General features: G+C 53.2%; 1 protein-coding gene across 3 annotated transcripts; it reads left to right on the top strand.

Moving 5' to 3' along the window:
• Positions 1-61: 61 nt before the first annotated feature.
• Positions 62-14,110, top strand: Klc4 (kinesin light chain 4). 3 transcript variants are annotated; one of them, XM_052745490.1, is made up of 17 exons: positions 363-648; positions 994-1,064; positions 1,682-1,963; positions 3,422-3,652; positions 4,866-4,947; positions 5,594-5,813; positions 6,257-6,344; positions 8,477-8,578; positions 8,703-8,876; positions 9,185-9,284; positions 9,429-9,481; positions 9,674-9,744; positions 9,959-10,067; positions 12,162-12,302; positions 12,581-12,696; positions 12,837-12,900; positions 13,665-14,110. In XM_052745490.1, exons 3-17 carry the CDS (start codon positions 1,706-1,708, stop codon positions 13,713-13,715), a joined length of 1,860 nt encoding a protein of 619 aa, XP_052601450.1. In that variant the 5' UTR covers positions 363-648; positions 994-1,064; positions 1,682-1,705; the 3' UTR covers positions 13,716-14,110. The 3 variants fall into 3 exon arrangements, with proteins under 3 accessions (XP_052601449.1, XP_052601451.1, XP_052601450.1); XM_052745489.1 differs by lacking the exons at positions 363-648; positions 994-1,064 and adding an exon at positions 62-188; XM_052745491.1 differs by lacking the exon at positions 994-1,064 and having other exon boundaries at positions 362-708.
• Positions 14,111-14,780: the final 670 nt, after the last annotated feature.

Genomic DNA, 14,780 nt, shown 5'->3' with positions numbered 1-14,780 from the left:
GGACACATACTTCCTCTCCGCCCTGGAAGAACGAGTTCTCAGCCAATTATCGGCGGCCTCTGTGGTCGCGTGACTGGAGGACAGGCCCCGCCCCTCAGAGCCGTCAAAACAATTGCCTTGAGCGGCAGCCATGATGAATTTAAAGGGGCAGTACCCGTCAAGGCGGCAGCCGGACCGACAGACTGCAGGTGAGTCCTTGGGAGCACCCCTGGGGCTGAGGGCTAAGATTGCACCAACTCTTATCCCCACACTCCGGGACAAGTGAATAAACCACTTCCGACCAACCTCACAAAAGTCCAGACTGACTCAAAAACTCCGCCCCCCACGAGTCTTCCCCGCCCCTCGGCATCCAGACAGACAGACAGTAGGACAGCCTGCCCCGCCCCCTGCCGGACCGCCTGACTCTGTGACCTCGAGCTTGTCCCCTGTCGGGTCTTGGTCAGCGTTTCCGCCCTCGCTCACACCTTCCTCCCCGCAGCCCCTGCCTGTCTCTGTGCTCAACCTGGGGCCTCAGCGCAGTTAGCAACCGTAGACACCCCTGAATTGCAGCCCCAGGCCAGGGTAGCCCGCGCCCAGCGCCTTTCCCTGTGACCCCATCAGATCTGCTGTGCTTTCCTGAGCCATCAGGCGCTTGAGAGGCACCCTAAGGTACCGGTTAGGTGATCATGACCGACAAAGCTGTGAAAGGAGGCTCTTGCATTATTCCAGGTGGGAATCCTAAGCAGGTCTCCCTGCTCAGCCTTTCACAGGCACACCCCTGGCCGCAGGTCCCAGATTAAATCAGTCTCTCCTTATTGGGAGAAAGTAACTCCTCAGACCTGGAATGAGGAGACTGAGTTACGGAAGAAAGGACATTAGTCCTAGTCCCTGAAGAACCTCTAGGCAGAAGGAGGGAGGGTGTTTGTCCTGGGTGGCTGTGAAGTGGAGAGAGAGGAGGGGTGGGGCTGCCGGACTTCTGGACTTTGGGCAGTGCAGATCTTTCTAAATCCTTAGCTGCAGTTCAGAGTTCTTCCGGGCTCAGGCCTGGGAGCCGCCTGAAGCCAAGGGCTCTGCTCTGTACGCAGGTAAGGAGACTTCAAAGATGAGGTTTGTGGAAGGAGGAAGACAGTCCGAAGCCTGGGAGGGGGGGGGTGGCAAGGGAGGCCTGAAGGTTAGTTGGAAAGGAGCTAACCAGGTTGGGAGATGGTGGGTTTGGGTCCTTTGCTGCCACAGCCTGAAGACCTTCAACCTGCCGGAGCCTTGTAATGAGGGCTTCTGTGTCGACCCGTGTCATCCCCCCACCCCCTTCCCTAACCTTGGGTCCTGCCCCTTTATTGGAACACTGTTTTCTGCAGATTCTGTTCTCTTTAACCCTGCTCCTTTTGAAGTTTTCCCAATGCCCTCTATGATTCTTGGAATACCTTGGATCCCCGGCTTCTCTGTCCCAACCCATGCTCTCTCTCCAATCGCTAAATCCTAAATTCCTGGAGCTCGAAGCCCACCTGTTCGTTCTACAGCTCTTTATTCAAGTTAATCTCTCACCTTAGTTTCATGGTTAGTGCCATAGAACCCTTACTCATTCTCTTCCGTCAGCCCAGCCACGGACAGGGTCTCCCAAACTCTTCCCTTCACTTGGATCCCCGACACTCTCCAACAGAGCGTCTCTCATCTTTACCAGCTGAGCTCTGTGGTTTCTCCCTAGGCCCGGCAAGCCTTCCCAGCCAGGATGTCAGGCCTGGTGTTGGGGCAGCGGGATGAGCCTGCAGGACACCGGCTCAGCCAGGAGGAGATCCTGGGCAGCACCAGGTTGGTGAGCCAAGGGCTGGAGGCCCTACACAGTGAGCATCAGGCTGTGCTACAGAGCTTGTCCCACACCATTGAGTGTCTGCAACAGGGAGGCCATGAGGAAGGGCTGGTGCATGAGAAGGCCCGGCAGCTGCGGCGGTCTATGGAGAACATTGAACTGGGACTGAGTGAGGCCCAGGTAAGAGTCAGGGTGATGCCAAGTGGTCCGGAGCCCAGAGAGGGTCAGTCACCCGAGGCAAGGGGGGGGGTCACCTTGTCCTCGAAACTTGGATTTGTTCATTCATTAAATATTTATCAAGTGCCTACCGTGTGCCACCTCTTTGGAATGCTGGTGACACATCACAGAACACAACAGTACAATTCTTTGCCGTCTTGGAGCTGATATTATAGCTGGGAGAGACAGGCCCAGGTAAATAAGGAAATGATTTACTGTGAGAACTGCTAAGACAGCAAGATGAACTAAAGGAGAAACGGAGAAAGAGAGGATGCAGCTTCATATAGAGTGGTCACAAAAGACCTCACTCGAAGGGTGGCATTTGAGCAAAGATCTGAGGGTGAGGGAGCAAGCCCTGGAAGAATCAGGGTCCCAAGCGGGGAGGGTAAGTGCTTTGAGCATGGCTGGCAAGTTTAGTGGTTAGCAAGGGGCGGGCTGGTGCGACTTTCTGCAAAGTGAATGTTGAGTGAGGGGAGACAGAGTAGAAAATTGAGGAGGAGGGGGGGGGAGGAGGGGGGGAGGAGGAGGAGGAGGGGGAGGGATGCCATTGGAGATGGGGCTGGATCATGCGGAGCTGGTAGGCTGTCCTAGGGTCTTTGCTTTTCCGTTGAGAGAGATGGGAGCTATTGAAATGTTCTAAGGAGTGATGGACTCAGTCTGAGATCTTCTGCCTTCTGGACTGAGAGCAGATGAGAGGGTAAGGGCAGAAACTAGAGAGACCAGGGAGAGGCTGTGGTGATCTGGGTGGGAACCGTGGTTTGCATCTGATGAATGCAAATAGTGGAGGTGGTGAAAATGGGGTTCCGAGTATCTTTTTCAGACTTAATCCATTTATTTTATGTATATAGCTGTTTTGTCTACATGTCTGTCTGTGTACTGCGTGTGTGCCTGGTACCCATAGAGGCCAGAAGAGGCTATTGGATCCCCTGGGGCTGGAGTTACAGGTGGTTGTGAGCTACCATGTTGGTGCTGGGAATTGAACTCAGGTCCTCTGGAAGAGCAGCCAGTGCTCTTAATCACTGAGCCATCTCTCCAGCCCAGTGGTTCTCAACCTGTGGATCGTGATCCGTTTTGGGGTCAGACAACATTTTCACAGGGGTTGTGAAACTCCTGTACACATCAGATGTACTGCACATCAGATATATACATTACAATTCCTAACAGTAGCAAAATTACAGTTACGAAGTAGCAATAATTTTATGTTGGGGGTCCCCACAACATGAGGACCTGTATTAAAGGGTCGCAGCGTCGCAGGTTGAGGACCACTGCTCCAGCGCCTCCAAGTGTCTTTTGATGGTAGAGCTGTTGCCACTCACTTCTGCTTGTTGCTTCCTGGATGCCTCTCCCAGACTGGCCGTCTCTCAGAAGTCCCCTGGATGCTCCTATCCAGAAGACTGTAGCTCACGTGATGTCCCCACCTAGGTGATGCTGGCTCTGGCCAGCCACCTGAGCACAGTGGAGTCGGAGAAGCAGAAGCTGCGGGCTCAAGTCCGCCGCCTGTGCCAGGAGAACCAGTGGCTCCGGGACGAGCTGGCAGGCACTCAGCAGCGGCTGCAGCGCAGTGAGCAGGCCGTGGCCCAGCTCGAGGAGGAAAAAAAACACCTGGAGTTCTTGAGGCAGCTGCGCCAGTACGATGAGGATGGGCACAGCATGGTGAGCTGCGCAACCAGGGTTTGCCCGGACCACAGGCAGGGCAACTTCCCCATCATCCCACAGGAAACTTCAATGCCTAGCGTGTTCCCACTTGGAAGACTTTTATTTTCAGCCTTGATAGCTGTCAACTTTAATTAAATGTGTACTCCCCTAGAGAGTGGGGCGGAAGTTCTTGTTCTCCCGGTTAACAGTATGTGGAGCAAGATAAACAGTCAGACAACTCAGACCCAGAATCCTAAGGGCTACGGTTAGGGAAAGCTTAGCCCACTTTATGCGGGAAATTCCCTTACAATTTTTTCTCAAAGCATGTGTAGTTCAGCCCCCACCGAGCAGGTGTTTATGTACCCTGGGCCTTATGAGTGCAGAGGAGGGGATCTATGAAAAGGCACCTCTCTTCTCAGGCTTATGACGTCTGTGGAGAGCTGGGCTCGTACTTAAGGACACGATGTGACTGGACAAGCAGCAAGTGTGCAGTCTGGATGTGGCCAGTCCCACAAAGGGACTTCCACAGAGATAGGTCCCTGCGGGCTGGCATGGTCAGAAGGGTTCAGACAGGAGGTGGGGTTCAGGCTTGGGTAGCGGTTAGGGTGGCAGGTTCATGTAAATGGGTTAAGAGTTGTGCTGGATTTTGTGGGGAAAGAGGAGGTTTCTGCATTGAAGGGGAATTCACAGGGACTGTGAAGAGATAATTTGCCTGGGACACACTGGCGAGCCTGTTAGGAGAGTTTGAAGTCTCCATGTAAGGTCGCCATCCCTGATGGAGAAAAGCACGTTTCCATTATGGAAGTGTGTCAGATAGTAAGGGCCAGGCCCTAAGCCCACACTAAGCAAAGGGAGATGGTGAGCCCAAGGCTGAGCTAGACACTTTGGGTACGTGTCAGTAAGAGCAGACATACTCCCTCCCCTCAGGAGAGACGTATAATTAGTGTAAACGCATAGGGATCGGCACAAGGCTATAATCACCAGAAGTGAGTGTTAGAGAGAGGGCGGATGAGAATAGGGGTACTAGGAAGAGAATTTTGTGGGTGAGAAGCAGAGTCATGAGCTTTTGTCTAAGACATCCCTGGGTTTTCCACCTAAGAGACCCGTGCGTGGCTGGGTCAGCCGCTTTTCCGGGGCAGAGGCCGGGACAGTCTCTTTTTGCCCCTTTGCTTGATGACTTTGTGCCTTAGAGGAACCATTGGGGTCTGGCATGCTGTCCCTTCTCTTCCAGGAGGAGAAGGAAGGAGATGCCACCAAGGATTCTCTGGATGACCTCTTCCCCAACGAGGAGGAGGAAGATTCCAGCAATGGCTGTGAGTCAGTCTACCTTTGGGGCTGGAGGGTGATGAGGGGCAGCCGGAAGCTGCTTCCAGCTGTGGCCCCCTCTCATAGGGTCTCTACATCCACAGACAAGTTCTCCACTTCCTTTGGGGACTGGGTGGGTCCCAGGCTAGGTCTAGAGCTCCTCCCCTCTCCCGTGCCCATCAGTATTCAATAAGTGTCGTGCGCTAGTCAGTTCTCAGTCTAGTGGAGAATAACCCTGGGCTGGAGCTGCAGGGGTCCCCAAGAGATGCTGGGTCCACTAGTCAGTTCTTAGTCTATTGGAGAATAACCCTGGGCTGGAGCTGCAGGGGTCCCTAAGCCTTTCGTGATTTGGATTTGCTGGGCACCTCTAGCGCATGCTTTTTGAGTAAATGTTAGGTGAGTGACTCCCTGAGAATAAATGGGGTTGTGATGGGCACAAGCGCAAAGGTGTGGGTAAAAGAACAGTGGTGTCCAGTCTCCTCCGAGAGCCTGGTGGGAGCCAGCATAGAGACAACGGGTGGGCGTGTCCAGTCTCCTCCAAGAGCCTGGTGGGAGCCAGCATAGAGACAACAGGTGGGCGTGTTGGGGGGGGGCAGTAAAGGAAAAGGAGGAGTCCTCTGAGGAAATGCCCTGTTTTTTTCTGTGATGAGTTAGTGTCCCGTGGCCAGGGTGCTACAGCAGCCCAGCAGGGCGGATATGAGATCCCAGCAAGGTTGCGGACCTTGCACAACCTGGTCATCCAGTATGCCGCTCAGGGTCGCTATGAGGTGGCTGTGCCACTCTGCAAGCAGGCGCTAGAGGACCTGGAGCGCACATCTGGCCGAGGTCACCCTGATGTGGCTACCATGCTCAACATCCTGGCTTTGGTGTATCGGTGAGCACTACTCTCCTTCATTTCTATGACAGCTCACATCCTGCTTCCTCTCCTCTCTGCTGGACGCTCCTGCAAGGGTGTGTCCCCCATACTAGAACCCTCGCTTTCTCCAATCCCAAACCCTTGACCTCAGAGAATACTCATCCCTCGGGCTCTTTGTTTCTCTGGCCTCTCTGGAGACAGTGTGTGTGTGTGTGTGTGTGTGTGTGTGTGTGTGTGTGTGTGTGTGTGTGTGTGATTCTGCTTGTGGCTTTCTCTGGGGATGGCAGTGATCTGCAGCCTGGTGTGTGTCATGAAGCTTCATTCCTGCACCAACAGGCTTCCTGACTTCAGGGGAGTCCTTAATCTCTAAGTGTACCCCAATCCTTTTAAAGGAAGGGAGAGGAGGAGATGGACTGGGGACAGAGTGTGTGTTAACACTCATCATTTTTGCTGTTTTCCAGGGACCAGAATAAGTACAAGGAGGCTGCCCACCTGCTGAATGATGCCCTCAGCATCCGGGAGAGCACCCTGGGCCGGGACCACCCAGCCGTCAGTATTTCTGGCCCACTCACTCTGTTGTCTTGGTCTCTTAGCCCTCTGTGTTTTGCAACTCAGTCCACTCACTACAGCTGCTTGTAGAGGAGGCTTGAGACCCTTCAGGCTGTGTCCGGCGAACTCAGTGCTTCTCAGTTCTCTGAGACCCAGTGACTCCTTTTTTGTTACTTACATTTTATATCCGTGTTTAGAAATTGGACAAAATAACAGGTTTAATTATGACAGTTTCTTTCAAAAAACCCCTTTTCTTCTGTTTTAATTTATGTGTATGGGTAGTTTGCGTGTGTATTTGTGCACCATGTGTGTGCAGTGCCTGTGGGGCCGGCGGAAGCGTCAGATCCTACATGTGGGTGCTCGGAATCGAATGTGGGTCCCCTGGAAGAGCAGCCATCACACTTAACCTCCGAATCATCACTCTAGGCCCTAGTTAGTACATGTCATGCATGTATATAATGTACTCTGACCGCATTTATCCTTCTTATCCCTTCTCTTGGCCCCTTTCCCTCATGTTTCTATAGGAACTAGGGCTCGAACCCAGGGCCTTGCTGAGGTTAGAGAAGCAGCCTACCACTGAACTTTGACTCCATGAGTCAATACCCCTAGGCCTTTGACTCTCTTTTTATGACAAATGGTTTTTCTTGAAATTTAATTTACAATTAAAATATCCTACCTGTACATATGCTTTCCCCAAAAAAGGTAACAGGACTAAAAATAACTCCAATGACTATAGAAGAGACAGAGCATAATTTTTAATGACATAATTTTAATGACATAATTTTTAATGACATCATACATACAATACAATGTAGAATAAATAGCTGAGCACAACTCTGCTAGAAGAAATAACCGAATAATCGGATGTTGGGCTTATTATAAAAGTGCTAAGACGAAAGTGAAAGCCAGCCAGGCGGTGGTGGCGCACACCTTTAATCCCAGCACTCGGGAGGCAGGGGCAGGCGGATCTCTGTGAGTTTGAGGCCAGCCTGGTCTACAGAGCAAGATCCAGGACAACCAAGGTTACACAGAGAAACCTTGTCTCAAAAAACCAAAGAAAGAACTGGGGTCTGGAGAGATGGCTCAGCAGTTAAGAGAGCATACTGCTCTTGCAGAGGACCGGAATTCAGTTCCCAGCACCCACGTCAGGTGGCTTACAGCAATCGGCATCTGGCACCTCTGGTCTCCACCAGTACCTGCGTCCCCATGTATATTCCCACATATAGACACACATTCAGAAAGAGCTTCTTAAAATTTTATTTTTAAGATTTACTTATTATGCCTGCATGTATTCCTGCAGGCCAGAAGAGGGCACCAGATCTCATTACAGATGGTTGTGAGCAGCCATGTAGTTGCTGGGAATTGAACTCAGGACCTCTAGAAGAGCTGCCTGCCTTAACCTCTAAGCCATCTCTCTGGCCCCTCATTAAGAGCTTTTTAAAAGGAAAAAGTTCTAGAAATAGCCTTGAGTAAGGACAGAATGCTAAGCGTTTGATGGGTTGTCATAGTTGAGAAAATGAGCAATAATGTCTTTGGAAATGAGGTGGCCTTGTGAGAGCAGTCCCTGTGATGCACATTAGCTAGGCAGAGATGCCTCATCTCAGCAGCCCTGCGATCTTGACCTCCTCCTGCCCTGTGCTCACTGGCCTAGCAGGGCATTTCTAAGTTGCCAGAGCCATACAGCGTGTGTGTAACACACACACACACACACACACACACACACACACACACACACACACTATCCACAGCTTTCCCGCCCCCCTTTGCGAATAGCACTGTACTGCAGCCAGAAACCACCTCTAGAAATGTTTAGAAATCCCTCTAGAGGGCGATACCCTCACCCTCATAGAGCTTCAGGCATCTGTTTGTAGTTTCCCCCTTCGCAGCCTCTGGCTCCGTGGTAGACTGTGTCCTTTTAAAGGGGGGAGAGGTGTCGATCCAGAGGTCAGAGGTCAGCCAGCTCACTGGAGTTGGTCCCTCCGTCCCCCGTGAGTTTAGGTCTGCAGGCTTGGCAGCAAGCATTTTCCTGCGTGGAGTCTGTGTCTCCTGTTGCCTTGGGCTCTGCTGCACATGGAGAACTGGGCATTCACTTGCAGCACTGGTGTGTGATGGCGGTTGGCCTTCCTTTGCAGGTGGCTGCCACGCTCAACAATCTGGCTGTGCTGTATGGCAAAAGAGGCAAATACAAGGAGGCAGAGCCATTGTGCCAGCGGGCACTGGAGATCCGAGAAAAGGTGCCCGCCCTCCTCCTCATCCTCCCCAGCCCTTCACCCCGTCCTCTCTGACGATCTTCTTCCTCCTGCTCCTCATGCACGCACACACGTGATCGTAGTCATTTGTGCTTTTGCTCTTTCTCAGGTCCTGGGCACCGACCACCCAGATGTGGCAAAGCAGCTGAACAACTTGGCCCTCCTGTGTCAAAACCAGGGCAAGTACGAGGCGGTGGAACGCTATTACCAGCGGGCGCTAGCCATCTATGAGAGCCAGCTAGGGCCAGACAACCCTAACGTAGCTCGGACCAAGAACAACCTGGTAAAGAAGGAAGAGCCAGGGGGGTGGGAGGGGGCAGGGAAAAGCCTCCCACGTGGATTCAGAAGGCCTAAGAATGGGGCACATTCCTTTGCCAACTTTGTGCCTCTCTGGGGCTACCTTCGAGGATAAATGGCCTGCTTCACTGTACTGCCAGAGGTTCCTGATCCTACTGGGGGTTGGGTGGGGGTAACTAACCCTCAGCTATAACAGGATGAATGAGGAGGGTCTCAGGGACAGACACCAAGAAGTCTGACTGAGACCTGCTCCCATCCGCCTCTTGCTCCTGTGTTTCTGTTCTCTGTCTCTAGGCTTCCTGTTACCTAAAGCAGGGCAAGTACTCGGAGGCTGAGACTCTGTACAAAGAGATCCTGACCCGTGCCCATGTGCAGGAGTTTGGATCTGTGGATGGTGAGTGGTAAGGTCTGGGAAGGGGGCTAGATCGTGGACCACACATGGGTGGGTCAGTCTAGCTCCATTGGCCTGTGGGCTCTGGCTCCCCACATAGTGTCCAGATCTGTTCTCTTACTCCCTCACTCAATGTATCATCCTCAGATGACCACAAGCCTATCTGGATGCATGCTGAGGAGCGGGAAGAAATGAGCAGGGTGAGTAGGGACCCAGCCTGGGAGCTGGAGGCTACCAGCATCTCTTGATCCTTGTGTTAGTTTAGCCACTGACTTTCCGCCCCAGCCCTCAGTGTTCAGTGCCTTTCCCACCCCAGTGTGCACCTTAGCCCTGCGCTGCCCACCTCTTCCCCCCACCTCTTCCCGGCAGCATCTTTGTGCTTTCGTCCCCAGAGCCGGCACCGGGAGAGCGGCACACCCTATGCGGAGTACGGAGGGTGGTACAAGGCCTGCAAAGTGAGCAGGTGAGCTGCCCGGGGTCAGCAGGAGGGGCAGCGGTCTGGGGTGCTCCTCTGTCCCTCAGCCTTTCCTCAGCCCCTCCCTGTCCCTTTCTGTTCCCTTGTCTTTGTGATGCTTAGGGTTTATGCAGGGCCTGTGTACACTCGGCAAGCGCTCCACTGTGGGGCTGTGTTCTCCATTTCTGAATCCTTCTCCCTGCCTTCTCTCATCTCCCTGCAGCCCCACAGTGAACACTACCCTGAGAAATCTAGGGGCTCTGTACAGGCGCCAGGGAAAGCTGGAGGCAGCTGAGACCTTGGAGGAATGTGCCCTGCGTTCCCGGAAGCAGGTCAGAAGCCCCACAGCACAGGGCAGTGGTGCCTCTCTGTAATCTTGGCACCTGGGAGGTTGAAGCAGGAGGGAGTTCTGCCATGGTCACTTAGGAAGATCCTGTATCAGGGATGGATAACAGCAATTGTGAGCACTTGCTGATGTTACACAGGACCCAGGTTCAGTCCCCAGCACCCACATCAAGCAGCTCACAACTGCCTGTAACTCAAGTTCCAGAGGATCCAATGCCATCTTATGGCCTCTATGGGTACCAGCATGCATGTGATGTATATACATCACTCAGGCAGACACATATACACATAAAATAAGATGAATAAATTCCCCCCCCCCCCCCCAGACAGGTTTCTCTGTGTAGCCCTGGCTATCCTGGAACTCACTCTGTAGACCAGGTTGGCCTTGAACTCAAAGATTTGTTTGCCTGCCTCTGTTTTCCAAGTGCTGGGGTTAAAGGTATGTACCACCACACCCAGCCAATAAATAAATCTTTAAGGGGTTGGGGATTTAGCTCAGTGGTAGAGCACTTGCCTAGCAAGCACAAGGCCCTGGGTTCGGTCCTCAGCTCTGGAAAGTAAAAAAAAAATAAAAATAAAAAATAAAATCTTTGAGAGAGAGAGACCCTGTCTCAAACCAAAATAAAAGTCCCTAGTGGGAAGGCCAAGAAGGGCGGGCCTGGGGACAAGGGGCTGCTGGGGCTTTTTGTGCATGTGCTGAGAGGGTGGGGCAGTCCTGTAGCTGTGGTTTTAAGAACGTTCTTACTCCATCCTTGCCCTTTGTGTCATGGTACAGAGTCAAGATTCCTTTCACAGCTGGTGTAGTGGCTTGTGCTTGTAATTCCAGTATTCAGGAGACTGAGGTGGAATTATTACTGTGAGTTTGAGGCTAGCCTGGGCTACATGATGAATTATAGGTTAGCTTCAGCTACAGCATGCCTTTAATTCCAGCACTCGGGAGGCAGAGCCAGGCGGATCTCTGTGAGTTCGAGGCCAACCTGGGCTACAGAGTGAGTTCCAGGACAGGCTGGAAGCTACACAGAGAAACCCTGTCTTGAAAAAACAAACAAAAATCCCAGGGCTGGTAAGTTGGCCCAGTGGGTAAAGGTGCTTGCCGCACAGTCCTGTGAGCTGAGTTCAAACTCTGGGACCCATGTACAAGTGGAAGGAGAGAAGTCCCTCCAGAGTGCCCTCTGACCTCATGCTGTAGCAGTGTGTGTGTCTCTTTCCCATCACACACAACAATAGTGAAGTCGAGTGTGGGGGGAGCTGGGGGAGACGACCAGGAGGACCCGAGCTGGGGAGGCAGAGACAAGAGGCTCCCTGGGGTTTGCTGACCACCCAGTCTAGTCAGTTGGCAAGCTCTAAGTACAGTGAGAGCCTGTCTCAGAGAGAATGGTGTGAGGAACAACAGGGAGGGCAGTCACTGCTCCCTACAACAGCGTGTGCAAATACACACAAACCAAACGACAGAAAAGAACACCACACAACATGGATCCACTCCACTGGGCAGAGCTATAGAAATGCAGCTCTTCCCCTGGTCGGGGTGGTGTGGATGAAGCAGGTGAGGCTGAGGAGAGACCCAAGTCAGAATTCTTCCAGTTACAGATCTCAGCTGACTTAGTAAGTTGCCCATTCACTCTGGGACATAGCTACACATAAGTCTGTGTAAGGACGCACTACCACCACACAGAGCAAATACTGCCCAGTATTTGTGTAAGGGGCATCATAAGGAGGGGGAAATGCTGTCCTTGCAGTAGCTGATAAGAGGGGGAAATGCTGTCCTTGCAGTAGCTGATAGAAAAAGACCAAAAGCCCCATCCTGAGATTTAAGGACTATGAAGTCTTAGTGCCTTCCATCTACTTTTTTGTCTTTTAAAGATTTTATTTTTTATGTGTGGGGGTATTTTGCCTGCATGTGCATCTGCACATGCACGCAGCGCTCAGAGAGGCCAGAAGAGGGCCCTGGATCCCTGGCTCTGCAGTTACTGGCATGGTGAGCTGCCGTGTGGTGCTGGGAACCAAATCTGTCTCCTCTGGAAGAGCAGCTGGTGCTTTTCTGGCTCGGCCATCTTCCTAGCATCTCCTCCTCTTCCTCCCAGGGCACTGACCCCATCAGTCAGACCAAGGTGGTGGAGCTGCTCGGGGAAGGTGACGGGAGAAAGACCACTCAGGAGGGCCCTGGGGACAGTGTGAAATTCGAGGGAGGTGAAGACGCGTCAGTGGCTGTGGAGTGGTCAGGGGTAAGTCTGCTCAGGGCCGCTGCCCTGCCCTGTCCCTTCTTATGGGCACCGAGAAGCTCTGAGGCTCTTTCTCCAAGTTTGTACAGGGTATTGGTCCTGCTGTCCCCACTGGTTAGGTCTGTCCCTGGAGTCTGCTTTGGACGGACGGACGGGGCTCTTGTTCTCAGCCGCTGGGCTTCAGGGACAGGGGGCATGTGCAGAGTAAATGGCAGGGGTAGACTTGGAAGCCAGGCCACATGGAACCCCTTTTGTCCCCACTGCCCATCTCTTTCTGATAGGACGGCAGTGGTGCCCTGCAGAGGAGTGGCTCTCTGGGCAAGATCCGGGATGTACTTCGTAGAAGCAGTGAACTCCTGGTGAGGAAGCTCCAAGGGACTGAGCCTCGGCCTTCCAGGTACGTGACATGGTTGAGGTATGACAAAGCAGGCCAGCAAGCCCTTGCCTGCAGCTTCTCTTGGTACTGGAGAAATGGCCCAGAAGTGTCATACACGAGGGACAATGGGCTGGCCTCAGTGCTCTCTTTCTCCCTTGTAGCAGCAACATGAAGCGGGCAGCCTCGCTGAACTACCTGAATCAACCCAGTGCAGCCCCACTCCAGGTGAGAAAGGAAGGGCTCCCAGAAGGCAGCTCCAGGGGCAGCAGGGAGGGTGGAAGTGTCCCCAGGATGAAGGTGGCCTGGGAGCCTGGAGCCCTTCGGGAGTCCAGCTGATGGCGTGGTATTGGAGGTGCTAGGCATCAAGGGACAGTTTCAGATGCTGGGCACTGATGACCACGCCTTTAATCCCAGCACTTGGGAGGCAGAGGCAGGCAGATCTCTGAGTTCAAGGCCAGTCTGGTCTACGGAGTGAGTTCCAGATTGGCCAGGGGTACACAGAGAAACCCTGTCTCAAAAAAATCAAAGAAAAACCAGAGAGAGAGAGAAAGAGAGAGAGAAGAGAGATACTGAGCAAGTGAGTGAGTCTCAGGCCAGACAGTAAGTAGCAAGTTCATCAGGAGAGTACCAGTCACTGATGCCCTCCAAACTGGTACTTTGGAATTAGGAATAATCCCAGAATGATTTAGAGCTGCAGGTCCCTTGAGGTCTTTGTAAGGAATGAAAAAGGAACAACACAAAAGGTATTAAGTCTCTTTGAGAAAACAGCAGTGCTAGTTCAGTACGGTGCCCTCTTGTGTCGGCTCATAACTCGTACAAGCCAGTAATCCTGGGTTTCCGCCTGGTATCCTCCAGCAGACTGTGCCTAAACTGAGTCCTAGAGTTTGGGTGGAGGTTGGAGGTTCCATCCCAGGTCCAGAGAGACTGTGGGACAGGCAGACTCCGGGAGCTCCCAGTGCTCATGGGCTGGCTGGTGGGATCTGTTTCAGGTTTCCCGGGGCCTCAGTGCCAGCACGATGGACCTCTCTTCAAGCAGCTGACATTCAGACACCAGCCCCCACACCCCCATCTGCTGGGTCCCCACAGCCTCCCAGCATTCCTCGTTGCTCCTGTCCTTCCCACCCCAAATGGGAAGGTGAAGAAGGACAGTTTGAAGGGAAGAGTGCAGCCTCCAGGGTCTGGGCTCCTTCCTCACGAACGCCCGCCCCTTTGGAAGGGCCCTCAGGATATCCTCTCTACTTTGGAGTCCTCTAGAGTAGCTCACTGAGACCCCCAAGGTGGGCTTCTGAAAAGCAGGTTGCATCTCTGGGATGTGCCTGCTGCTGGCTTTTCTGTCAGAGGGTTTGGGGCTAGCCTCTTACATCCCTGCCCTCTGCCTCACTTCAGGTCCATGTATTTCACGATGTTTCTTTAATAAAAGAATCAGGTAACCTTTTGTGGCTTGAGTCTTGATTGAAGTATGGGGTGTGTTAGGCTCTTGACAGAGGGTGAGGGCGGTGGTAGATGGGGCAGCGGGACTGTTGGATCCTTGGCTTTTTCCCGTTTTCCTCCGGGTGTGTGTATGCCCTCTTTAGCTGGGCCTGGAGGAAGGCATCTGGGGGATGGGGAAGGAGGCCTCCAAGGAGAAGGTGCTGTGGACTGGGTTGTCAGGGACATGTGGTGGCCATGTGGCAGGACCCTGGCGTCCTGGCGCCACTTCTCCTGCCTGTGAGGCCCTCTGTGGCTTCCTTCCCTCCTCCCAGCTGCTTGGGGGAAGGGAGGTCTAAGCAGGCCTGGGGGGCCCTCCAGAGCCAGAAGGGGGACAAGGCACTACCCATCTCCTCTTGCATATCCTGGAGGCCTGTCAGCAGCTGGGGCCCATCCTCAAGAGCTTGACTTCTCCTGACCCGCCTCCCACACCCCTTGCTGCTTTCACAACAAAGAAAGAATGTGGGGGTGGTGGCGCTGGGGGTGGAGGGTGCGTGGAACAAGGGCTGAGCTGGGCCTCCCCACAGCTGGAGATTTGGCCATGCCCTGACACAGCCCAGACTGCCTGGAGATGGACCTGGGATCAATGTCTGTTTAATAGCTTTCTTTCGCTGGCTTTCGGAGCCCAGTGTTTCTAC

Source organism: Peromyscus californicus, unplaced genomic scaffold, assembly GCF_007827085.1.
Source record: "Peromyscus californicus insignis strain IS unplaced genomic scaffold, ASM782708v3 Scaffold_19__1_contigs__length_69161282, whole genome shotgun sequence".
NCBI classification, from domain to species: Eukaryota; Metazoa; Chordata; class Mammalia; order Rodentia; family Cricetidae; genus Peromyscus; species Peromyscus californicus.
This window is presented reverse-complemented; position numbering and strand designations above follow the sequence as displayed.